The sequence below is a fragment of the Condylostylus longicornis genome, unplaced genomic scaffold, assembly GCF_029603195.1.
Source record: "Condylostylus longicornis isolate FDR11 unplaced genomic scaffold, ASM2960319v2 ptg000048l, whole genome shotgun sequence".
NCBI lineage: Eukaryota > Metazoa > Arthropoda > Insecta > Diptera > Dolichopodidae > Condylostylus > Condylostylus longicornis.
Window position 1 is genome coordinate 19064115 of NW_026578017.1, and position 26818 is coordinate 19090932.

General features: G+C 27.5%; 9 protein-coding genes across 13 annotated transcripts in view; 5 read left to right on the plus strand and 4 right to left on the minus strand.

The window, feature by feature from the left end:
* The window catches only part of LOC129610923 (probable 3',5'-cyclic phosphodiesterase pde-5), a 31050-nt gene extending 30189 nt beyond the window's left edge, over nt 1-861 (plus strand). For all 3 annotated transcript variants that reach the window (XM_055523745.1, XM_055523743.1, XM_055523744.1), the window contains 2 exons: nt 21-179; nt 239-861. In XM_055523745.1, coding sequence (XP_055379720.1) covers nt 21-179; nt 239-772 — 693 coding nt within the window. In that variant the 3' untranslated portion in view covers nt 773-861. The remainder of the gene's footprint in view (nt 1-20; nt 180-238) is intronic.
* A 1465-nt stretch (nt 862-2326) lies between these two features.
* On the plus strand, nt 2327-2918 carry LOC129610786 (SNAPIN protein homolog). Its single transcript, XM_055523500.1, has 2 exons — nt 2327-2596; nt 2645-2918. Exons 1-2 carry the CDS (start codon nt 2460-2462, stop codon nt 2916-2918), a joined length of 411 nt encoding a protein of 136 aa, XP_055379475.1. The 5' UTR covers nt 2327-2459.
* Nucleotides 2919-2926: 8 nt separating this feature from the next.
* On the plus strand, nt 2927-3673 carry LOC129610785 (methyltransferase N6AMT1). The gene has a single exon (XM_055523499.1). It carries the CDS (start codon nt 2927-2929, stop codon nt 3563-3565), a length of 639 nt encoding a protein of 212 aa, XP_055379474.1. The 3' UTR covers nt 3566-3673.
* Nucleotides 3522-4748, minus strand: LOC129610784 (programmed cell death protein 7). Its single transcript, XM_055523498.1, has 2 exons — nt 4612-4748; nt 3522-4518 (listed from the first exon to the last, which is right to left on the minus strand). The coding sequence occupies exon 2, from the start codon at nt 4500-4502 to the stop codon at nt 3669-3671; it is 834 nt and encodes a 277-aa protein (XP_055379473.1). The 5' UTR covers nt 4503-4518; nt 4612-4748; the 3' UTR covers nt 3522-3668.
* Nucleotides 4507-5598, minus strand: LOC129610787 (tubulin-specific chaperone A). Of its 3 annotated transcripts, none has more exons than XM_055523503.1 (3): nt 5274-5598; nt 4895-5111; nt 4507-4831 (listed from the first exon to the last, which is right to left on the minus strand). In XM_055523503.1, the coding sequence occupies exons 2-3, from the start codon at nt 5104-5106 to the stop codon at nt 4714-4716; spliced, it is 330 nt and encodes a 109-aa protein (XP_055379478.1). In that variant the 5' UTR covers nt 5107-5111; nt 5274-5598; the 3' UTR covers nt 4507-4713. The 3 variants fall into 3 exon arrangements, with proteins under 3 accessions (XP_055379478.1, XP_055379476.1, XP_055379477.1); XM_055523501.1 differs by having other exon boundaries at nt 5164-5596; XM_055523502.1 differs by lacking the exon at nt 5274-5598 and having other exon boundaries at nt 4895-5267.
* Nucleotides 5599-6523: 925 nt separating this feature from the next.
* On the minus strand, nt 6524-9777 carry LOC129610977 (centrosome-associated protein Alms1a-like). The gene has a single exon (XM_055523843.1). It carries the CDS (start codon nt 9701-9703, stop codon nt 6608-6610), a length of 3096 nt encoding a protein of 1031 aa, XP_055379818.1. The 5' UTR covers nt 9704-9777; the 3' UTR covers nt 6524-6607.
* A 1771-nt stretch (nt 9778-11548) lies between these two features.
* LOC129610737 (transitional endoplasmic reticulum ATPase TER94) lies at nt 11549-15682 on the plus strand. The gene is made up of 8 exons (XM_055523407.1): nt 11549-11721; nt 12182-12287; nt 12615-12746; nt 12806-12927; nt 12988-14233; nt 14303-14839; nt 14893-15047; nt 15109-15682. The coding sequence occupies exons 1-8, from the start codon at nt 11705-11707 to the stop codon at nt 15203-15205; spliced, it is 2412 nt and encodes an 803-aa protein (XP_055379382.1). The 5' UTR covers nt 11549-11704; the 3' UTR covers nt 15206-15682.
* Nucleotides 15683-15797: 115 nt separating this feature from the next.
* On the minus strand, nt 15798-17760 carry LOC129611117 (uncharacterized). Its single transcript, XM_055524070.1, has 5 exons — nt 16926-17760; nt 16705-16862; nt 16544-16650; nt 16001-16460; nt 15798-15940 (listed from the first exon to the last, which is right to left on the minus strand). Exons 1-5 carry the CDS (start codon nt 17639-17641, stop codon nt 15852-15854), a joined length of 1530 nt encoding a protein of 509 aa, XP_055380045.1. The 5' UTR covers nt 17642-17760; the 3' UTR covers nt 15798-15851.
* Nucleotides 17761-21696: 3936 nt separating this feature from the next.
* Nucleotides 21697-26818, plus strand: part of LOC129610900 (ion transport peptide) — a 66819-nt gene continuing 61697 nt past the window's right edge. Inside the window, exon 1 of the mRNA XM_055523687.1 lies at nt 21697-21974. The gene's annotated coding sequence lies outside the window, so the exon portion shown is untranslated. The remainder of the gene's footprint in view (nt 21975-26818) is intronic.

Below are 26818 nucleotides of genomic sequence, written 5' to 3' on the forward strand. Positions count from 1 at the left end.
ATTTTAATCTTACTAAATAGTGTTTAGCTTTATACATTGCTTCTTTATGTCACGATCTGGATCATCGAGGTAAAAATAACAAATTTATGTTAGATACCGAATCTCCTATTGCAGCAATTTATTCAACATCTACTATGGAGCATCATCATTTTAATCAAACTGTGGCCATTCTTCAGCAGGTTTGAAGATTTCCATTTTAATAAAAATCAAAGATCTATAACAACTATTGTTTTTCTAGGATGGTCATAATATATTTGCAAAACTATCAAGTAACGAATACAAAACTGTTCTGGGTTTAATCAAGCATTGTATATTAGCAACAGATTTAGCATTATTTTTTCCTAATCGTGCGAAACTTCAAGCTCTGGTAGATGATCAAAAGTTCTCATGGAACGATAATGAGCACCGACTGCTAGTACAAGCAATCGCAATGACAGCAAGTGACTTATCAGCTTCGGCAAAACCATGGGAAGTGCAAGAAAATACTGTTAAAGTTATTTTTGAGGAGTTCTACGAGCAAGGCGACGCAGAGCGAGCTGCTGGTCGAGAACCAATAGCAATGATGGATCGTTTAAAACCAGAAGAGCAACCGAACTCTCAAGTTGGTTTCATAAGTGCAATTTGTTTGCCATGTTATTCATTATTACATAAGTTGATACCTGAAACGGAACCCTTACTAAATAAATGTCAAGAAAATTTGCAAAGATGGAAAAGTATTGCACAGGAAGTGATTAAACAAAAGTCACAAAAACTGCAAGATAATGCACAATAATTATTTAATTGAAACATACTTAGTTGTAATTTTATAAGTTAAAATTATTATTTAATGTACTAAATACCTTAAATAGAAATACTTACATACATAATATTTATTATACTTTCAATTTAAACTTAATTTGGTATATTTTGAGTTAATTTAGCATCATAGACAGGTAGGTTCTTCAGCCCTTTAGAATAATCAAACTTCAAATTAAAAAAATCTTATTTTATTATTAGAACATAACACATGTACAAATACATATGTATTTATGTTATGACCGAACTCAGAATGCTCATTTTAAGTTAATCAGTTTACTTATAAATTTGTAATAATTTATATTTTCTAAATTAGGATCACCATTATGCGCTATAGTCAAGTGCATACTTATTTTACATACTTATTTTTTCCACCCATCATCAGAAACTAGTCAATTTTTTAAATCAATTTTCTTTTAAATTTCCCATTACAAAACTAATTTGTACATTAGCTTTTATCAGTTTAATCTAAATTACATTTAAAATTTTTAGCAAACTGTGTCCATACATACTTGCTTATTTCTTTCTATTAGTTGACAGGTTGAGTTCATATAATTTTAACGACCCATTGAAATAATTCATTTACAAGAATATAATTTTGTATAAACTTCGCTAGATCTGTCAAATTATTTTTCAAATTGGTTATTAAGGTTATAGAAATGTATTTGAAACAAAAATGATATACATATACTTATATACTTTTTATTAAAAACAAAATTTAGAAGACAAAAATTAAAAAATAACTCAGCGAAATTTATTAAGTAATAAGTTGTGCGCTATTTTTAAAAGAAATGAACTAAAAAACAATCGAGTTTTCTTTAAATTGTTTCGTGAAGGATCGCATACATTAATCCTATATTTCTAACATCATCGTATACATATCAATTTTGTATTTAAAAATCATAAAATACTTAACATTAAAATTTTCTGTTTTCTCGCAGCTTTTTTTTTTTGTTTGAACTGTCATCTTTCAATGTCTAGTCCAGCGCTGTGTTATGCCAAGCCGAACACAGATGCTGAACAATTTAAAAAATAAAATTTAATTTCGCGCTTTATAACACTGTCAAAAAACTACATACAGTAATAAGTCTTTCACGAGACAAAAATTAAAAACTAAATCAATTCCTCAGATTTTCGTCCCAGTCGTTTAAATGGAATATGACAACGCATATCATACAATTCGCTTTACTAGAAAATATATCTCGAGGCCAACTTCGAAATGGCTTGATTGAACGTCGAAGTGTATATTAAAATTAAAACTACTTGTCTTTAATTAAATAATAGTTGCATTTCTGATTAAAATTTAAAAACTTCAATTTTTATAAAGCTTATAAGTTTGTGTATTAAATGCAAAATAGCTTATAATATCAACCCGTCGCATCCCTAGTTAGAAATGTTGGAAGCGCTTAAACGACCCGTAGCATCCCTAGTCAGTTACTCAATCCACACTCATTGTTTTTTTTTGTTTTGAATTTGAAAATATGACATTTTAAAAGAGAAAAAGATAGTATATTCTAGTATATATTCTAGTATATTTTTTGGTTTAATAGTATAGAAAAACAGACTTATAAGGATTTAAATTTGAAAAAAATGACTTATAATTTTTAGAATAATCATATAAATACATTCATAAATACATTTTGTTTTACTGTGGAACAAATATTATGGCTGATACGGACAGTACAGTAACCTCACTAGATGAAAATACTGAAGAAAATTTTTGTGATAATCCAACTAGAGATATATTAGCGGAAGGAATTATCTCAGTGTTTAAACCCACTGTTGACAAATTAGATGAAAGGTATTAACATATTCAAACGTGTTTACAATTCAAATTTTATTTTCGTAGAATTACGTCTTTGAGAGCCGTGCAACGTGACCTCACTGAACAACTAAATCAACTTGATGATACTTTGGATAAAATTGAAGATATACAGCAACAATTTCCTGATTTAAATTTGAAAGCAAGAAAAATTAACGGAATAAAAACTAAAGTTACCGTAATTGCCAATATTCTACAATCTAGCCAGGAAAGATTGGAACGGTTACATCAGTTGGTTGATTCCCACAAATATCACCAAAGTTTGACAGTACAACCTTCGGTTGAAGCTATCGGTGATTAAAAATAAATATGGAAACTCCTATTTACAGTCATTTGACAGAAAGAGATTATGAAAATGTGTACGAACCATCGGAAGATACATTTTTATTGTTAGACGCAATTGAAAACGATTTGCAATATATTGAAAATATACTGCAACCTAATGTTTGTTTAGAAATTGGGAGTGGGAGCGGAATAATAATAACTTCATTAGCAAAAAGGTTACATAAGTTTTCAGTGTGTCTAGCTACAGATATAAATAACTATGCGTGTCAAATGACCAAAAAAACTGCTGCAAAAAATTTTACTCATGTTGATGCAATTAACACAAATTTGGCAGATTGTTTTAGAAATAACATATTTGATTTGGTAATTTTTAACCCCCCGTATGTGGCAACGTCTGAGGAAGAACTCGAGAACAAAGAGAAAAATCCATTGGTTTTCACATGGGCTGGCGGAACTGACGGCAGATTGATTATTGATTTATTTCTTAATAGTTTGCCTGACATTTTATCTAAATCTGGCGTTGCTTATTTGCTGTTGTTAAAAGAAAATAAACCTCACGAAATTATAAACGCTTTAAATAAACGGAATTTTGTTGCAAGTAAATTGATGGAAAGACGCATTCCTGGTGAACGTTTGTGTGTTATTAAAATAATAAATAGATAGCATTGATTTTAAACTAAAATTTTAACATATTTAATAGGTATATACATATATTAAAATTTTAAGAAAAATTATATGAAATAAATTGAAAATTCCTGTTTTCGTATTAAATTTTTTCTAAAATTGAGTCATCCTTACGTAAATACTCAGCCCACAGCTCCGAAGGTCTTTCAGGTGGAAAAACCCATCCAAAAGGAATAGAACTACCTCTCGAATCTGTTGTGGTAACCAAATAAGAATCCCAAATTTTGCGAATGCCAAAAAATTTGCGTATTTCTGAGAAATTAGTGACTTTACGATTACGCTGTTTGTTGCCGAATAAAGTTTTATGCCATTGATCTTCGAGAGACTGTGAATAAAATGATAATGCGTCTTTTAAAGTTGATTCTTCATTGTTATATTCATCAAGCTTTTTCCGCCATGATTTTAATACTTTTCTTGTTTTGGAATTTATTTCATTTTTCTCCCCAATTGATACATATTTTACTTCAATTTGTTTAATTCGCTTCTCTGCAGTCAATATTTTTCTTTTAAGAGCCAATAAATTATTCTTTATCTGCTTACAAATATTTTCTTTATTTATGGTTTCATTAATTTTTTTTCTTGAAAAATTCAAAGATTCATCCATGGTTTCATGTAATTCTTTATTTTTTATACGCAAAACTTTATGTCTTAAGTTAATCTTCGTCCTTTTTTTTGCTCTTTTACATAACTTTTTATTCAAGCTTCTTTGGAACTCTTCATCTTCACATTTCGTAAGTAAATTACTCAAAATATTTTCGTCAACTCGAAATTTTCGCATCAATTCATCAAATTCTTCTTCAGAAATTACTTCCACAATGTTTTTTAAATAATTATAGGCATGATGTAATTTTCCAAATGTAAGAATAATCTGTTTTACATCACTTTTAGCGGTACTTATATTTACGCAAAAACTCATTTTTATAGACTATAAACTAAATGTATAGAAAAATTTGAAAGAATTAGACAGCTAAACAGAAAATGATTAAATTTTGGAATGAAGAATAATATGGCTTTTACTTTTTCACCTCTATTAATTGTACGATTAAATTTTTTTGTATTTATGTGCCTGTATTTAAAATTAAGTGCTGATTCAAAGATGGTTAAGTCTAAAGATGTTTTGTGCAAAATTATATTGTTTCTTTTACAGTTTCTAAAACTTCTATAGCTGACGTATATTGTTTGGTTTCATTGAGTTCCTTTTCATTATCAAGCAATTCCTTAAGTTCTTCATATGCTTTCTTGACTCTATAAAGTTAAAGATATTAATATTGTAATAAAACGTATGTAGGCACGTATGTTAAAATTCACCTCCTTTGACAATCAGGAATCATCATTAAACATTCTTGTAAAACTTCTTCTTGTTTTTTAAGCATGTATTCATCTTGCGGATCTGCTTCTCTTAACTTTTCTACTTTTGTCTTTTGCACGTCAGCTTCTTTCTGATAAACTGTAACTTCTTTAGCAAGTCTCTTTAAAACACCTGTTTTAATAGTAATCTGTTTTAACCGTGGGTCTGCCATTAGTTCTGGAATTTTTTGCAAAATATAATCTTTTAACAAAAAAAAAATTAATATTACTTTTTAAAAAAAAATTTTTTGATTTTTAAGTTTAAATTGATTTGTTTTAATTTTATGAATTATTTTGTTTTCAACTTAATACCGGTTGGTGGTCTATACTCTATTTATACCTCTTGCGATTACATTTCTGACATATGAGTCATTTTCACATTGTACATAATTTTATTCTTCTTGTTTTTTAGATTTGTTCACAGTTCAAAGAAAAAATTAAAACAAATTGTGAAAATTTTGTCAATTCAAACAAAATTTGTTAGATTTATTTGTGGCAGACACCACCATTCGCTCATGCGATTGTCAAAAGATCAAAAAAACTTAATAGGTTTTTATGTATAAAGTCAAAAATAATGTATTTATGTGGTTTTTTAGCGCTAAAGTGAAATAGGCGCTCTGTGCATTTGTTAAAAAAACAAATATTTTTATGTAAGTGGTTCTACTTTGATGTACGCTAATTAAAAAATTATATTTTTTATACAAACGTCAACTATATTTTTAAAGCAATAAATTGTATGTATATTCTACCGCACTGATTTGGAATGCCGCATACCGCGTTTATTTAGACTTAATACTTAGTCATAAACGCGAAAAAGATTATGTGAAGCATACATATGAAGCAATGACGTACTAGTAGTAGAAAAATTAATTTTCGCCTAAAATTTAAAAGCAAATAAATTAAACTAACAGCTTCAGATACTCTTGAAACCTACAAAAATTTATATTTTTATTATAATTAGATGAAGAAAAGTAAGTATGTAAATGTTTTGAAATTTCGTGACAAATTTCACGAAAAAAAGAATAGTTTTAGGTATATCAGTTTTAAATTTTGTTTATATTTTATATTTAATAACATTCTTTCTTTATTATACCCGGTTCACACTACAACGAATAACATGTATTTCTCGAATAGCATATTATGCATAGTGTTTAACTACAAATTTTTGCGACAAAAATTTGTTAAAGTAAAATATGTTTACCAAATTTTTTCCTATTGTGATTCAGATTCGGTATTTTCTTATTATGAATGATTTATTTCTGGGGTTTTTTCTCAAATCAAAGGAAATGCTTAAAAAAACTTTTTAAAAAAATCCATATTACATAATTTGTAGTAAATTGAAATTTAAAAATATTTTAAAATCAAAAATAACATGAATACCAAATACAAAAATATTTTTTGAAAATTTTTGAATAAACAAAATGTCAAACAAAAATTTTGAATAAACAAAACAAGGGTGCTGCCAAAAGAAAACAGCATTTTTCCGTTGGGTATTGCACTCTAGGAAGATGAATATAGATACTTTTTATTAATTTTGTGAAACATATTTTTTATGGTAAAATAATTCAAGAACAAACACAACAATTTTTCATAAATACAACATTATCTTTAATTCGAAAATACAAATTATGTATAACTTTAAGTTTACTTTATAATTTTTAATATATGTAGGCTTTATATTACTGTAATACTATGTTCCAACGAAAGTTTTCCTTTGTGAACTTGCCTTTGCAAACGTTTATTGAAAACATCAGTCAAAATTTTAGTTCCCTTGCGGTGCTTCTCTTTTTTCTCTTTTTCTACTTTGTTCACTACTTCAGGTAAACATTTTTGTTTTTTTCTTGTTAAGGCTTTCATTTCCTTTGTTGAAAAAACTCGAATGCACTTGGTAGCTGGCGGCGGAATGTAGTTTAACTTTCTATTGATTGAATTTAAGCTTGTGTTCTCTGCAATATTTCTAATTTTTTCTTCCCTCTCCTTTCTTAACCTTTGCATTTCTTTCAAAATTTCTTGTCTTTTAGATGATCTTTCACAAAACCTCGGGCATTGAGACTGAAGATGGTCGCGCAAACTTAAGTTTTCATTATATTTTACTTCGGTCTTTTCATTATCCCCTACTTTAATTGTATATGAAATTGTTTGTGGTTTAACTTGAATTTGTTCACTTTTCCCTTTGGGACCATAAACACGGGTTGTTTTATTCGTGTGATCATTCCTATCGTTTTCACATTTTTTTTCCTTAAGAAAGCCAAATATTGGCGTAGTTTGCAGTACGGAATCAGAAGTTTGAACTCCAATTCCATCAATTGCCGTAGCATCATATTGATGAGTAGTTGAAGTTGAGCTATTACCGCTATTCACTACGGGAATTGAAATTGATTCTGATGAAATAAAATCATTCAAAGTTGATTCACTAGTATTACAATATTTTGAGCCAAAAATAAAGTCTTTATTTGCGATTGGAATATTTTTATACCCTGGCTCGGAATAGTGATCTGACACCATTGGATGATCATAACTTCGTATGCTGGAATGAGCAATTTTATAGTTTTCGATGAACTCTCGTTTTCTGTTTTGAGCAAAAGTTCTGATACTGTCACTTGAATCATGGTCATTGTTTTCCTTAATAGGAGTTTTCAATTTTGATCGCGTCATTTGAGATTCACTGATAGTATTCGAAATGTTTTCTAAAATTTTTTTTATTTTATGTTCGTTTAATCTGGAGCCAAAATTTCTGTCGTTGTAGGTTGGCGGTTTTAGGCTCCTTTTTGTATCTGGTAACTTCTTAGTTAGATGATTCGACTCAAAAACACTGTCATATTCTCTTAGTTTGTTTGATTTTTCTTCTTCCGTGTTTTCAGAGCATTGAACATTACATTCTTTTTTGTTATCTTCATTTATCAGTAAACTTTTTAAATTTTCTAATCTTTTGATTTCGGTTTCGATCCAACTAAGATGAATCTTTTTCTGAATATCGCTTTCACTGTCCAGCGCTGTTCTTTTTTTTTCTAAAATTTCAAGAGATTTAACTTTTTCGTGAGCATTTATATTTTCCTTTGATTTATTTTTCAGTTTTTTGTCATACTCAAATTCAGAATTAGTCAATGGTTCTAACCATTCTTTCATAGTCTCAAATAATTGCGGATTACTCCCTTTAGAAAACTGATTAACTTTCCTGGATTCATCTATTTGATGTGCTGTAGATTTACTTGAACGTTCAATATTATTTCTTGAAACATTTTTTCCTTGAGAAGAACTTTGTGTTTTCAAAGCGGAAGATTTTAAGAAACTTCCGCTTTCTAAATTCATCCTATCAGGATGAAGTTGGTCTAAGCCAATTGTAATTTGTGTTCCGACATCGACGGAAGCTTTTCTACTTGTTATTTTGATTTCAGAGCTTGATGTACTACTTAAGGTTTCAATATTACTAACTATGCTATTTATGGAGGAATCTTCCTTTAATTTTTCTGTAGTAATGGGACGATGTTTTGTAATTTTTAAAACAATTTTCTGAGCTAACTTTTTTTTTTGATGATTGTTGAAATTGTTAGATTCAATCAGAGAGCATAATAGCGAAATTCCAAGATCAATTTCTTTCGTTTTTGCATTAACATTTTTCAAATTTTTGCTTTCAATATATTTATGAACTGATTCGTGTAATTTTTTATTCACGAATGTTTCCACGGTATGCGACTCATTTGTTGTGCTCGTTTGTCCAGAATTATTTCCGGTGCTTTCGAATTCTTGCGCAACATATATAAAACTGGATTGAGATGTAACACTTTGATCTTCTACTGCACTATTGGATGTAGAAAAATTACACTGTACTAATTGATTTTCTTTGCCAATTATACTTGTTTGACACCATTTTTCTATACTTGAAATTTCAGGATGTGCTTCCGCTTTTTTCCTCAGCAGCGAATCCCGTTTTTGAATAGTTTCTTGTTGATTGGTTTTATTAATAGATGTTTCGATAGAATTTTTTCTAAGCAAGTTAGGTGAACTAGAGTATTTTTTCTTTACATTTTCCAAGACAGTGCGCCATCTTTCACAATCTCCTTTATTATCCTTAGTTATTTTATCTGTTGGAAAACTAATTTCTATACCTTTATCTGCGAAAAATCCTTTCAATACTGATCGTTCTATAGTTGACATTGACCTACATAGATTGGAGCTTTCAAATGGTTTATTATAGCCGACATCGCCAAGCGAATCCCACTCTAATAATTTTTCTTTTTGGCCTAAGTTTGAATTTGCTTTGACTTTATTTTCTCTTTGGACTAGTTTCAAATCTATTGACTTGTCTTTTTTAAGAGATTTATTACAGTCACCAATCAAATTTCGTTTTGCAGATTTTTTGCTTGAATCGCACGTATCATTCAAATCAATTTCGGTTGAAAAATTTTTTAAACTTGTGTTTTCTTTTTGATTTAATTTATCACCTTCATTTTCTATTGATAAGTTTTCAAATTCCAATATGTTATCTCCAAATTTCTCATCGCATTGCGCTTCGTCACTATTTGTTATATTTTCAAAATAATCTAACGATTTTGCTTGCCGACCCTCATTTTTAGTATAAATATCGCTTGAATATTTAGATAGGCCACTCAAGCTACCTTCACTAGATGATTTGTTAGTTTTTGTATTCAGTCTCAAATACTTTTCTAGATCTCGATTCTGTCCAAATTTATAATAATATTCCAAAATCTGTTTATTAAGTTGCTCCGAAGATTTAGTAAACATGCTTTTACTTTTATTTTGATCAGACATTTTTATACAACAAACTGTAATGTGAAGTAAAGGAATTTTGAATTTATAAAACAAAACACAGTCAATTTCAACAACCGAAAATTATTTTGGAAACAAACAATCTTAATATTAATAAAAGCTCTTTTAAACAGTCTATCCAACTTAATAGATTTTTTACTTGATTTCGATTCTCGAAAGAAATATGATTTTGTAAGATAAAGTTTATATGCAAAATACGTTAGCGACCAGTCAATGTCGAAACATCAGCGAAACGTGAATAAAAAATTTAAACGAAAACAGAAAAGGCTTCATAAAAAAGTAATTCTTTCGTAATTTCTCTCGTAAACAAAACTAAAGCTTTTGGAGTTGAAGACCAATTGGACCTTTTTACATTTAAACTACAAAGTTCTATAGACAACAGTTGAAATGAACTCTAATACTTTACATCAGTTGTATAAGAATACAATAACGCCTAAAGAATACAAATGTACAAAGATCTATTTCGTGTCACAAAATTTAATGGCTGCGTGCTGCTTGCAATTGCGTAGTGTTCAATTGAAAAAAAAAAAAACCAAATCCTTCAAATTATATTTATTTCTTAAAGCGAGCTTAATGATTTTTGACTTTTAATTTTTAAAAACAAAAGTTTAATTTCGACAAACAAAAATGCAAATAAAAAAATTTAAAATAATGCGTCAATATTTCTTAACGTGTGCGATTAACCTATATGTTAACGGCACGTAAAGAAATTATCTAAGATCAAATCTGCGCTAAATTCTAAAGGCGGTTTATCTACCAGACTTACAGCCGTGTATGTTGCTTTTGTTACTCACTTTTTGTTCACTTTCAAACAGAATTCTCCGTTTTTTCTAATGACATTTTCCAATAAGATTTTTTTCAATTCGACGCAATAACGGATAATTCTTTTCATTCGAAAATTGTACAAAAATATATAATAGTTACTCACTTTCTTCTCACTTGCCAAGTAAAACAGCGCGATAGACGAGCAGGTCCTTGGATTAATAGGTTCGATCTTAGATTAAATCTTAAATTACTAAGATATAAACACTACATGTTAAAGTGCACTGCTTTAAAATTGAAAATAAAATGTATGACAGAAATGTCATCTTTTTCTACCATTTTGATAGGAATAAATTTTATCATCTATTTTGACCTTGTCAAAAAATAATTCTATTAATCAAGTTTTTTTCAAAAATAGCTTCGTGATTTACTGTATATCAAAATTGAGTTATTATTTCATTTTTGTTTTGTGAAGAGATTTAGAGACTTTTGAACAGAATTCATTCAAAAATTATAAAACATTTTTTTAGTTCAAACACGATCTCAGAACCGCTTTGAAAAATTTATGTAATATATGTTGCTTACGTTTAGATGTTTTTCTGACCTTTTCTTTTATAAAAATATTTATTAAAAATACTTTTACGTGTTAGTTATATGTTTGTATTGCAAAGGAACTTAGCTACTTTTCAAATATTTTGACCTGCAACGAAACTTCTTTTTTTTTGGCAAAAGTTTAAATTAATATTTTGACATGGTTGATATAGATTATTAGAGTCTATGGGATTATATAGAGTCAATAATGAAAACCAAACTAATTTTCTAAAAATTTTCTTTCGTTTGTGTTGCTTACTTTTCATTGTGTATGTAATAATAGTTTTAAGTATTCAAACTTGCTATGATACTCATTTTTCCATTAAAATTTATTACTAATTGGTACAGTATGTTTAGATCAGATTCAAAATGGTACATGTAATTGTAGACAACATACAGTTCTTAAAATTAGTTTCTTTTCTGAACTCTTCCAATATACAAAAAGGCAGACGTGTTAATCAAATATTTTTATAGTATATGGCAACTATAACGAAAATTTGGTTGGTGATTTTATCAGAAGCAAAGAATATTGCATAGATTAAATTAGTTTGGAAATTTTAATTTTTATATTTAAATATTAACTATATTAATTCAAGTCTGAAATTTTTTTAAATTGTACGCGTAAAAGTTATGGGTGACTCAAAAAAGTAAGAAATTTTCAATATAAAAGTGTTAATTTGCAATAAAAGACATTTTTTTAATAATTGGAACAAAGCCGACAGCTCTATACATACATTGAATTTTGCTTGTCATGTTCATGAAATTTGTTGAAAAACTCTCTTAGAGTTTATAGAAACCTGTATAAAAGTTACAAATTAATGTAATAAGTGAGGAAAATCAAAAATATATCCAAATTTGTAATAGGGATATTTATTTCCACTTATTCTACAAATATAGTGAGTATAACCTCACTGTAACTTACATACATACATATATTGGCATAAGATAGTTGAACAAAAAATTTGAAATGAACTGCTATGCTAACTTGGCAAAAATTTTAGATATTCTTATAAAAAGAAACTCAAGCTTTGCAATTAAAAATAAAACTAATTTATATAAATTAATTTAATAACTTAAAAATTATGATATATAATCTTTTAATTTCAGTCCGGATGATTTGGCTACCGCCATTCTGAAGAGAAAAGACCGCCCGAATAGACTTCTTGTAGACGAAGCCGAAAATGATGATAACTCCGTTGTGTCTTTATCTCAAGTAAGTTTATAAGTAAATATATAAGCAAAACGTCCATTTTAACAGTTGTATGAAAAGCAATATTGTATAATATGCATAAGTAATTTTACAGTATTCAAAATTATGAAATTAACTAATGAATCACTAACCAAAACAACTTTCAAGTTCACTTAAAAAACAATAAGGATATAACTAAATTCTTATTTATATTAGTTATTTTTTATAAAATTCTACATTAGTTTTGAAACTAGTTTGCAATTAGTTTTGGCTATTAAGTGGGTAGTACCTACCAAGTATTACTACATAACTTAATATTTCTTTGAAATTACCTAATTAATACTTTTACAGACAAAAATGGACGAACTACAGTTATTCCGCGGGGATACTGTGCTATTAAAAGGAAAAAGGCGGAAAGAAACTGTTTGTATAGTTTTGTCTGATGAAAATTGTCCGGATGAAAAAATTCGCATGAATCGCGTAGTAAGTATTATGAAAATGATAAATGAAACATTTTGTTTAAATAAACTTAAATTTGAAAGGTAAGAAACAATCTGTGTGTGCATCTTTCTGACGTTGTATCAATTCAATCATGTCCAGATGTGAAATACGGAAAGCGGGTCCGTATCTTACCTATTGATGACACGGTTGAAGGAATAACTGGGTAAATTTTAAATCTACTTTTAATCCCTTGGAGAAAAAAAAATTAATTTTTTCTCATTAGGAATCTGTTTGATGTTTATTTGAAACCATACTTTTTGGAAGCTTATCGGCCCATTCACATGGGAGATAATTTTGTAGTACGTGGTGCAATGCGAGCTATTGAATTTAAAGTTGTTTTAACAGATCCTGAACCGTATTGTATTGTTGCACCTGACACTGTCATATTTTGTGATGGTGATCCAATTAAACGTGAGGAGGAAGAAGAGTCTTTGAATGCAGTTGGATATGATGATATTGGTGGTTGTCGAAAACAATTGGCCCAAATAAAGGAAATGGTTGAACTGCCACTGCGCCATCCGTCGCTTTTTAAAGCGATAGGAGTAAAACCTCCGCGAGGAATATTAATGTATGGGCCTCCTGGAACGGGTAAAACTCTAATTGCCCGAGCTGTAGCTAATGAAACAGGCGCATTCTTTTTCTTAATAAATGGTCCAGAAATTATGTCGAAATTGGCAGGTGAATCTGAATCTAATTTAAGAAAAGCTTTTGAGGAAGCCGAAAAAAATTCTCCAGCTATAATATTTATTGATGAAATAGACGCAATAGCACCAAAGCGCGATAAGACACATGGTGAAGTTGAACGCCGTATTGTGTCACAATTGCTTACACTGATGGATGGGATGAAGAAAAGTTCGCATTTAATTGTGATGGCGGCAACAAACCGGCCAAACTCAATCGATCCTGCTTTGCGCCGTTTTGGTCGTTTTGATCGGGAAATTGACATTGGCATTCCAGATGCAACTGGTCGATTAGAAGTATTAAGAATCCACACTAAAAATATGCGATTACATGATGACGTAGATTTAGAGCAAATTGCTGCTGAAACCCATGGACATGTTGGAGCTGATTTAGCGTCACTATGCTCCGAAGCAGCTTTGCAACAGATACGTGAGAAAATGGACCTTATTGACTTAGAAGATGATAAGATCGAGGCCGATGTTTTGAATTCATTAGCTGTAACAATGGATAACTTTAGATATGCTATGACTAAATCAAGTCCTTCAGCGTTACGAGAAACCGTAGTTGAAGTTCCAAACACGACTTGGAACGATATTGGCGGGTTAGAAAATGTCAAGCGGGAATTACAAGAATTGGTGCAATATCCAGTTGAACATCCCGATAAATTCCTAAAGTTTGGCATGCAACCAAGTCGTGGTGTGCTGTTTTACGGTCCACCAGGTTGCGGTAAAACTTTATTGGCCAAAGCAATCGCAAATGAATGTCAGGCCAATTTTATTTCTGTGAAGGTAACATAAAAATAAACACATTACAAATCAAATTTTTATATTTACTAATTTTGCACAATTGTATGATAGGGTCCTGAGTTATTAACAATGTGGTTTGGTGAGTCTGAAGCTAACGTTCGTGATATATTTGATAAAGCACGATCCGCTTCGCCATGTGTGTTGTTTTTCGACGAACTTGATTCTATTGCTAAATCTCGTGGCGGAAATGTAGGTGATGCTGGAGGAGCGGCCGATCGTGTGATTAATCAAATTTTAACTGAAATGGATGGCATGGGAGCTAAAAAAAATGTATTTATTATTGGAGCTACGAATAGGCCAGACATCATTGACCCAGCTATACTACGTCCTGGTCGCTTAGATCAGTTAATATATATTCCATTACCAGATGAAAAATCCCGTGAAGCAATTTTAAAAGCCAATTTAAGAAAATCACCTCTAGCGAAAGAAGTTGATCTTGGCTTTATTGCAAAGGTCACTCAAGGTTTTTCTGGAGCAGATTTGACAGAAATCTGTCAGCGTGCATGCAAATTGGCTATTAGACAAGCTATTGAAGCAGAAATTAAAAGAGAACGAGAAAGAGCTGGAAATCAAAGCTCGGCTATGGACGTACGTTAAAGTTTTTGAAATGAAATGAAATTTTAAAGAAGTTATTCTTTTAGATGGATGAAGATGATCCGGTGCCCGAAATTACAAGAGGTCATTTTGAAGAAGCTATGAAATTTGCCCGTAGATCAGTATCTGACAACGATATTCGTAAATATGAAATGTTCGCCCAAACTTTGCAACAATCTCGTGGATTTGGTTCTAATTTCAGGTAACTATATACACAATAAAAAATATTTATGTAAATAGTAATTGGAAACACATCTTTGTAGATTTCCATCTAGCGCAGGATCGTCATCTCAAGGTACAGGTCCAAATCAACCCTCAAATCCCCCCGGTGATAATGGCGATGACGACCTTTACAGTTAAACTTCGTCTTATATAGTAATATAATTTCATAAAACTATAAAGAATAATAAAGTGTATTAGGAACTTCAACAACCAACTCCTCAAGTTACAACATTTTTCATAAAGAACAGGAAAAAATTATATAAAATTAAAATAATTTAAATAAAAAAAAACCGAAATTAAAAAAACCACTCAAATTGAACAAATTGATTAAAATTATATAAACACAAAAAAACATGTATCTTAATGTCGGCCTTTGACAGTGCTGTACGTTTTTTAATAGAACGGACAAAAAACCCTTGTATGTTAAGGAAAGAAAAAGAAAAATAAAAATTACTTAGTTCATTTGGTTAGGTACTTCCTTTGTTCTTTTAATAAGAATTCAAAAGGCCAGGTACGTAGTTTAAATTGAACTCCTTTTTTTAATTTTAATATTTATGTAAAATGAATTGAATTTAAATAAATTGGGTAATAAATTTGCTTGGTTTTTGTACCAGATGCGGTTTTGAGTTATTATTGAACTAATATGGGAAAACATTTAAGATCTAATTATTGCATTTATGAATTAATTAGAATTTTCAATGTTTTCCTAAAGCTGCAAAGCAAAAAACAGTTTTAATATTGAAAGAAAATTTTATTTAAATGAAATTAAACAAAAATATACGAATTACAATTTGCAATCAATAATTGGACAATCAAGAGACCAAATTTTTTTAACCTCTGGTGAAGCTATTAACTTATTTAACACGGAAATATCTAAAAAAAAGGTGTTTATTTAATAAGGTGTATTCAGTACGAGTATTACCAAAAAATTACCATTAGTTTTTGCAAATTTCTCAATAACATATTTAATATCACATGCGGGAATTGAAGTATTTACATTCGGAAATACAGTTTTTTCTAATTTCAAATTAGAAACACAAATTCCAAGAATGGTTCCATTCTCAGCAAACATAGGACCCCCACTTTGACCTGCTTGCAAAGTAGCATCTGCTATAATACATCCAGGTTTGTATTTTATGACTCGTCCTTCAAAAATGCCGGGTGCAAAATTTTTTTCCTGTGTATTCGTAAAAAATGGGAAGCCAGCGTTAAAAATATTTTGCCCAAGGTATGGTCTATTATCCGACAATGAAACAAAATAATCATCGCATATGTAATCCGGAACCGATAAAATGGCCACATCAAATGGTTCGTCAAAGTTTGGATTTTTCCATATTATTTCGGAAGGGAATGTACCATCTATGTAGCGACAATTAATAATTGAAGAGTTATCCTGCATGTAAAATTGTTTTTTTGTTTTTCATAAATTTAAAAAACTAAAATGAAAAACTAAATCTTAATTACATATGAACATACATTTATGACATGAGAACAAGTCAAAATAAATTTCCTGTTTAAAACTTTAACTAGCGTCCCAGTTCCTTGTTGGCCATTGCAGAAAATTATTACTAAACTTTTTTCCCCTATAATAAAATTATACAATAAACAGGTTTTTACAATTAAATTGCTTTGCTTACAAGTAGGTAAGGTGATCTTTGAACCTATATGTTCAAGGTGAACTCCAAATTGGAATGCTAGACTCTTAAAAATATAATGAAAGTTGGCTGCAAGTGTAATATTTATGTTTTCGTCTCCATTGCTTAAACTGGTACAAATTAATATGCCAATTAGTTTTCTAAATTTGAGAATTTAATTAAATTAAAAAAAAAAATATATTTGTATATAGAAAAACGGTTACAATCTGTTATTAAATACTGCAGAACCTTCACAGCCAATGGGTAGTGAATTAGATATGATAAATAAACAGCTGTTTCGTCCTAATATATTTGAAATTTTTCCGAAATGAATAGTTTTATAAAAATTTTCTATTCCAAATGGAGAACATATTGCCATTACTTCATCCGTTTTATGTAAGTTATTTGTTATATTAGAATATGATAACATATTTTTGATAAAGCTTTTTAAATTCACATTTTTAATTGCTTCATTTGGTTTAATCAACTGCAGAATTAAAAACGAAGAGTGTAAAAATGATTTCAATTCATTATTTAATTCACTTTCTGATTTTAACTTGGATAAAATATTTTGAAAACATTCTCTTATTTCAATTGAATTAAAAATATATAAAAGTTTGGCTTTATAACATGTTAGAATTCTACTATTCCGGTCAGTAGGTTTTCTTCTGTCGAAAGTAATTGTGAATAATTCCAATTTCAGTTCATTATACAACGGATCTTCATCTACATTTATCAGTTGTTTATTGATTTTATTTTTGAAGTTATTCAATTGTTCTTCATCCTTTTCATTTGTGAACAATGAAATAAAAACTGGATTTAATATGAACGCTGAGGCAAGAATGTAACTATCATTAATAATAATGGCTGAAGATCTATTTTTATTAACTAAATCTAAAATCCCGTGTCGAATTTTAATCGACATTGTATTCGACAGCATCTTTGATTAAAATAAATTTCAATCTTCTTCTATATATAAAAAAGTTTTCATATTTTATCTTTTGTTAATTTATTTATTGTAAAATTATCAAAGATTTATTATTTCTTTTGTTTTACGAGTCAGCAGATTATTGAACTTTCACTGCAAATATTTATAAACAAACTAAATGTCAAAATTTTTTATAAATGAATAATAATTATTGTATTTCTCATTAGATGACTCTGAATTATAATTTAATTTAAAATTTTCTGAAATTGCTAAATTTAAATATTAAGCGATGATTCAAACCAAAACATTTGTCGATAATTTACGTTCCACAAATTTGAATGTGCTTATATCGTCAATTTAAATTTATTTTTAAATTTTTGGACAGCTTACCGAGCATAGTTTAGGCATTAGCGGCGTACTTGTCTTAATAATTAAATTTGAGTCATAATTTTTTATAAATACGTTTTCAGAGTTAATGAAAATTAATAACGAATTTTTTTTTTGTATTTCATAGTTAGTATTTTTGCTTGGAAACTTCAGTTTCCACAGTTATAAATTTAAAAAATTATAAAATACATATTATATATTGATGTACTTGATACCTACATAGAAATACTCAGTCGTTTAAGTTGAATTCACTGTTTTGTTGCAGTTCCGTCGAACTCAAAATTTTAAATAGAAATTAACAATTTACGAATTGACGCAGAATTAACGCCCATGAAAATTAGTTTGATCTAAATACCACGATTTTTCAAAATTACAATTTTCCATATAAAATTTTGAATTAGATTAAAGAAGCATTAAAATTAGCACATAGCTGCTTCAAAATTAATAAGATCAATTAAGTTTTAAGTCTATCAAATTCCGAAAATTGAAAAGATCAAAATTTTCAGTTGGAGTTCAATATTCAAAATATGTAGTTATAACTAGGTCTAGGTATGGTATACTGATCCGACTTGAAAAAGTTTATATCGTACGTTTTATTTACATATTTATGTATGTACGTATTTTACACTTTTTATCACATCCCATCCCGAGTACGATCTGGGATTTTAATATGCATACATACATACTTACATATATACTCATATAGTTTCAATTTTTTAAAAGTAAATTCTCGGATAATTTTCGGATTTGGTTTGTAACAATATTTTGTCAATTATCTACGGAAAACATATTATTTGGAAGTATTAAGGAATGTTTTTGTATAAATTTTTTATATATAGAAATCTGCGTTTAAATTTATCTTTTAAACTGATTCAGAAAATGTAGGGTTTTTCATATTTTTAAATGAAAAAAATAAAGTATTTTTAATAATTTAATTAATATAATTATTAACTAAGTCTATTATTATTATTAAATTGAAGCTTATAGTTTAATACTTTACACAAACCTGGTGCAGCCTAGTGATCATTATGCATTGAATTAGAGCTTGCATATCAGAGTCATCTTGTTCTTTTAAGGAACCTGTAAAAGATGTAGTTCTTTGATATTATTCTGAAAAATAATGTCAAATTTAGTTATACTTTCCTCATACCTAATAAAAGAACTCTTTGCAGAATCGGGTAATAAAAAAGTGTCTCTTTATACCTGAGAATTTGTAATACCTTTACAAAATTTTTAGTAATATATCAAATGTCCCTTCTAATAAGTTTACTTATAGGTTTAAATTGTAACATTAAAATTTTCTTAAAATCTTGTCTTTGTTATTAGGTATATAGTGTCTAAATGTTGTAATTATAAAGAATAGGGTTATCAAAAATGCACAATACGTCGAAATTTTCCTGAAATTTCTTTTTAAAGGCATATAAATTAAAAGAAAAATTTGGAATTAAATTTTGGACCAAAATTTTATTTAAATAAATCTATGCACATGACTGCACACATACACAAATAATTTTCTTTTTTTTAAAATGAAATTCTAAAGCAAGTAACAAGTAATATGAAAATTTTTTAGAAACAATAATCTAATAATAAAAAAAGAAGAAACTGTTATTATTTTTTAGCAACCTTATACTATAAAATTTATTTCAAAATTCCTATAATATTCTAAGTATGTATGAAATAATATCTAAATATAATATGAAAATTTCATGCGTATTATTTGAAAAGAGCTTTGTAATTATGCCTAGACTTATAAAAAAGGACATTCATAATTTTCTTACTTATGTAATTTAATAAAAATAGAGTTTAAGCAAGTGTCTTTATAAGTATAAGCAAGCGAGAATAATTTACCACCCATGGTGCATTTTGTTTCATCATTCACCAACATTAAATATAAAATTTATTCTTATTAGAAAATATGCATAGTAAAAAGAAAATAATTTTTCTCTTCACTTGTTTTTTATAGCCATTTATTACATTCGGACCAAAATGTCATGAATTTTTACTCAGTAATAATTTAAAATAAAAAAAAAACCCGAATAACAAATTTGATTAAAAAATCGACAACTTTGCTCTTATGAATTTTAACCATCACATTGATTACTTTCCGCCAATTATATTTCAAATTGTCAATATGATTAGGCTTCGGTATTTGAAATTCATAATTATTTCGTAAAATAATCTAGGCAAATAAAAGCAAAAATTAGAGACTAAAATTTAAGAGTAGATTATTTACCTAAATGCAGACAATTTAAGAAATTCGGTCAATTTGACGTCATTCGGCAGAAAAATTTTGAATAGCTGAATAAAACAAATTTAAGTGTTTGATTTTAGATTAAATTTGATTTAATTATGTACATACATACTCACTTTTATTTAAATTGTAAATGTTCCATTAAAGACGGTAACATATGATACTTTTATTTTTATAATATAATCTAGATTCTTTAAAAGCAAGGTTTTTAAATCAAAATTTAGTACTTTTGTATTTTAGTACTTATTTTAGTAAATATTAAATTTTAGTACTTTTGTTTTTCTTAAGTACGTTTCTGATTTCAACCATGTTATTTGGTATTAAGAAATTGTGTGCCAAATATAAGAAGATTAGAAATGAGTATACCTGAATGCATGTTATACATTTTGGCATAATTAATCTTGTTTGGTCGATTCGTTTAGATTATTTGATTCGATTTGCTTCGATTCGCTTAAGAATTCACTTTTATTTAAATTGTAAATGTTCCATTAAAGACGGTAACATATGAGACTTCACTGAGCATGGATAAGACTGCCAAAGTTGATTATTTGATTTCACCTACTTATATTGCATTTTAAGCAGTTTAAAATGCTTGTTGGGAAAAGAAAAACGAAATAATTTTGCAAAAAGAAACAAAAAAATAAAAAAAAATGATATGATAATAAAAAAATTGTAATGAAAGGACATGAATAACCGAATAAGAAATGAGTAGATCAAGCCAATAATGATAATGAAAAAGCTATAGGAAAATATAATATTTAAGTTAATTTTTTCACGCTTATTATATCGTATAGGTATTATAAATAAGGCTGATTTCCGAAATGTCACTTGTAAATATTGGAGTTATAAATTATCAAAATGCATGTTTCTAATGTTTAATATATAAGAATTTCTTGGATTTTTATATGACGGCTGGATTTAGATGAATGAGAGGAACTGATATATTTGCCTCAATATACCATATTTTTTATTCACCATACCATAATTTTATTAATAACTTAATATTAATTACACCGGAATTTTTTGTTTGGGTCAGTAATCGCTTATTTATTTAAAGGGGGCATGGTATAAAGCAACGCTCGTTATATATTTGTAACATTTTCTATATAATACTCGTAATATCAATATGGAAAGGACTTCAATTTTTCTTTTCAAATTCTTATTATTGCACAATATTGCTATTGATTGAAGTTTTTCAAAAATGTAACAAAAATTCATCACGTGAAACAGCACACGTCTTTCAATTTTAACTTTCACTCCTCATAATATATATAAGTACAGTTATGCAGAAATATATTATGTGTATATATATATATTTGACGTTTTTGATATGACCTATAATTTCTTATAAAAGTAAGTTACATTTGCAAATTTCAATTACTTCTTTATTAAGATTTAAGTTGTAAGGATTAAAAAATCGGGGGAAAAATAAAAACACACAACAATATTGTTTAAAATTGTAAAATTTGTATATATGTATTTCTAAAATTATTTTAATAAAATATATTTCATATATACGTAAAAGTGAATTTGAATTAATTAATAAAATTAGTGAAAATTAAATTATTTTAATTAATTACTGTGCTCTATAATATTGTATTATTTGTATTAAAAAATTTTTTTAATTTAAAATTTTCAAATTAATTCATTTTAATATAGAATTTTATTTCCATCTTATCTAATTTGTGAGAATTGTAACTGAGCAAGGTAAGTTTTCTTTTAATATATAAAATATTTATTATTTAATTGTTAATTTTTATTGGACTATAAGTCCTTTAATCGAATTAAAATAAAAATGTACCTCAACATAATATGTCCCAGCGACAATATTTAATTTATTGACAAAAATAAAAGATTTTTTCACATAAAATAACAAAATTTTATATTGCGTCGGTATAATGGCTGGTTTCAACAAGCCCCACACATCAGTTTTTTTAAAAAGCAATATTTGAATCGGAAATTTCGAGTTTTAAATACTAGAAAGCTGCGCCTTACAAATTTCAATGAAATATTTACTCCTACACGGCCTCCAAATTTTAAGACTTAAACATAAGGCTAACCAATAAATTGTAAGCGACTTTGTATAATGTAATATTATTTTACTATAATTGGTTAACCTCTACGTCTGAGAAATTTTTAATTCTGCGGTTCATGGAGTAGTTCTGAATCTGTTTCATAGTTCTCCGAAATTGAATGATAATAAAATAATAATTTTCAGTTAAAAATAACCTAAAATAATGTCAATGCCAATTTCAATATTTAAAGATAAGGGCTAATTCGTAAAAGAAGTATTAAAAATTATTTCTAAAAATATTAAAAAACTTGCTTAATATAAAATGTACCAAGCACTAAATCAGCAACTTATAATTATTTAATTTTTTACTCGTGGTGTATTTGTGAGAAATGTGGTGCACGCCGCTTAGAATAAAAGCTCAGTTTCAGTTGATTATATTTTTTCATATACTATGTTCTATAAATAATGACACTCTGATTATCTTATGTTCAATTAAAATTTTAACATTTAGATTTTCTTAAAATTTAATTGTAAATAGAAATGATTAATTGTAAATTTTCAATTAATTTCATTAAAAAATTAGATTTGTTTAAGATTCTAATTCATCAAATGGAATAATTGATTAATCACCTTTTTTTCACATATCGCATATTTGCGAGAACAATGATATAAACCATAATGCAGAGTCGCAAATTTACTTTAATTACTATTATATTTGAATATATAAAGCTTTCCGGTAACAAAATAATACAAAAAATTTGTTCATATAAAGTGTAAAATGGTTCTATACCAACGTATTTTAGCCTTCGATAGTAATTTACACTCGGCTATAAACATTTTAAGTTCTGGAAGTCGAAGTCATATTTTTGAGTTGTGTCGTTATTCTTCCCAATGTGCGATATAATTTTTTTTTTTGTGAAAAAACAAATTTGCTTTCAGTCTCTGAAAATTCCGGTGTCCTTTATTTTGAATTTTCCTAATTACACAACAATAACTTAAGAAATCATTTTTCACGTGTCTAAATTTTTCATTATTATGGCAAGTATGTATAAAAATTTTTTTTTTCCTTCTTCACTCCTAGGAGGAGTAAAGGGCTAGTGCATGATATCTATCATGCCCTAGTTTCTATAGTCATAGAGAGTTAGCTAGGTAGGTGACTAGCCTACCGTAGTTTTTTTATTTATATTAAACTTTATATTTATATAACTGTTATTTATATAAAAGTTATATTTATATAACTGTTATTTATATAAAAGTTATATTTATATAACTGTTTATTTTTCTTAGTCTTTTAGTATCGAATATTATGAATATTTGAAAATTACTTGCATAATATTTATTAGTATTGCATATTAAGTTATATAATATTGAATATAATTTTTATAGTGACCTGACCGGGGTTTGAACCGGAGACCCTTCGGTTAAAGGGCCGGTGCCATAACCACTGCACTAATGGTCAGATGTATAATTATTATAGTCATAGGAAATTAAAAATTACTAGGCCCCTATAGAAAACTCTAGCTTATATACTTGTTTGTGAATTTAATTTCAATAAGTTTAAAGTCCATTTTTGAGTACAGAGTTGAGCTATGCCTATTTCTTTATTTAATTGCCAGCTCGCTTCCATTACGCACAATTAATAACACGTTTTTTTTATTTCTATTCAATTATATTTAATTTTACCACTTAATAAGTAATTACTATATTTGTTTTTCTCTATTATATATAATTAAAATTTGTTTTTATAAATAATTATTAGAAAACATTATGAGATGCATAAGAATTTATTGAAATATTTTAATGAATTCAGAAAAACTGTGTAGTAAATTGTGTAGGAAAATTACCTTTTATTTTTTCCATTATTTAAAATTTCCATGCCTACTTTATTCTAAGAAGTTTTTATTAATAATAACAACTCTAATATAATTAGTTGTTTCTGTTATTGTGAAAAAAATTGTTCTACTGTTGTACAACTATCACAACTATTGTAGATCTACCATTTAAAATGCACAATAAAAGCTCCAATTCTCACTAATTCTCTCTTATTCTAATCGTCGTCGCAAATAATATTGCGAAATTCTTAATAGAAATTATTAGAATGAATCAGAAAAGTTTAATTGTACAATTGCAAAATTCATACATTTTGTAATATTGTTATATAATAGAGATTTAGAAAATTTTAAGCTTTCAATTAACAAGTAAAAATTATTTATAATAAATTTTTAACCCTACTCATTCGCATATGGGGAGATTGTTTTGCAAAAAATCAAAACACATGTGTCTTATGATGCAAATAACCAACCTACGCAATTTAATTTACTTGAAACAAATTAATCTAACTTTGTATAAATGTATGTAAGTATTATTTTCTTGTGTATTCAATTTATAATTCATATTCTTCAAAGCTAACATTGCAACGACCTCAATCATAAAATTTCGATTAACTTGTTTGATTCTTTATTCAAAAGTTAAATAATTTCTAATGTTTTTTAATTTATATAGAAATTTCTTTGTAATACAATTTGTATGTATGTTACACTTTTTAAAAATTTTATGAAGTTTACATAAGAAATAACAATTAAGCTTAAAATGACATTTTAGAAAATGATGAAAACTTTACGTCATGGAAACTCTACAAATATTTGTCTTTTAAGTTTATATATGAGAGTAAAAAATGGTAACAATGACATGTTTATACCCGGGTTTTTAAGAAGGTGGGAGGGGGAAAGGGAGGGGGGCAAAAATAATTAAGAATAAATGAAATTTTCTTTTTCTTTTATTTATCAATTTACCATTATTGTTTAACTTAGTGTTGCTAACTATATGGTGCAAATATACACACATAATAATTGTTTAAATTTGGGTAATTTTATTTTTGATTGTATGTGACGTACATGAGTAATTTTTAATTGAGTAATGAGTTCATGAATGAAGTGTTAGTTTAGAATGCAAAAGTTTGTAATTAAGTTTAGATTTATTAAAAATTTTGTAGAATTGAAATTTTTTATTTTAATATTAATATTAACTAAAGTATAGATGTTATAAAATTTACAGTCAAATCAGGACAAGAGGTACTTAGATTCCTAGAATTCTCACTCTGAATTTTCCTAGAAATCAGAAAATGCGACAAATTTTGGGAACCTTATGCTTTATTTCATTTCAGTTTTACAATTCAATAATCAAATTTCTAAAAAGTATTAATAAGACAAATTTTGTTAAAAACAAATTAGTTTGTAAAATAATATCTGTTGAGCTGGAATTGTACTAAAATTGGATATGTCTAAAATTTCTTAAAGAGGAACAAAATTTTTTATTCTTTCTAATTCCTATTGTAACAATAATATTCCATATTGCACAGCAATACTATTTTCAAATCTAATTCAATTCAAACATAAATTGTTGAAATCATCTTATGTTCTTTCGTGATATCGAAGGCAAAAATCATTTCCTAGAAAGAAACAACTTTAAATCACAACGAAAACCAAGTTGATGAGATCCCTATGAATCTTATTGCGCAAGTTTTCTTCCGAACCTAAAATTTTAACACATTAAAAAATTTAATATAAGACCATAAAAGAAATTTAAAATTACCTATTGAATGTATTACAGGTTGAAATTTTTTTACCAGTCTTTGATATTCCACACTGTCGTCAGCCCTTCATTGGGTTGATCGTTCACGTGCTACCATTTATTTAAATTTATATGCTTTTATATTCCAAAGATATTTTGTAATTATTTAAGCAAGATGTTTAAAATTTGTAATATTTCAATACTATTTTTAAATTTAAATCAGAAATTTAATATTAAGCTGAATTCAGTAATTCTTGTTTTAGCTGATCTAGATTTGAACCATTTTACTTCTTTTCTATAGAACGTTGAGTTCAATATGAAAATTTGTATGTCTAGAATTACTCAAAAAATATTTATATGTTAATCCGTTTATAATATTTATAAACGGATATTATAATTCTAGCTATTTACTAAATAAAATTTGAGAATTTAAGTTGGGATAACCTTTTGATCTAAGTTCGATCTACATTAATAATTTTTTCTAAATTGTTACAAAATAGTTGAATATAAGGCAAGAAATCTTCTATTATTTTTTTCATATACACAAAATATTTCAGTATAATTATAGTTTTTATAGTTTACCAGTTTTTACTTAATTTAGTTAGTACAAGTTCAAATTCTAATAATTTACTAAAGTTTATGAATATTTATTAAAATGAATGAAATTCCTTTATAAGATTTTATTATTGTATTTTCTACTCTCAATTTTACAACGAGCTTTATTCTGATTAATTGCATTATTAATAATTGTGTATTCAGTAGAATTAATTATTAAAAAATTAAAATTCTATACGATAGTCTACATATACAACTCTGGCATACATGAATAATTTTTTTTTTGGGTAAACGAATTGAATATCTCGCATTCTTATTTATAAAATTTTCATATTAGAGACATTTTTTCCTTTCAATTTCATCATAAAATTATCGTATTACATAAATTTCGTTGAAGACATACCCACATATA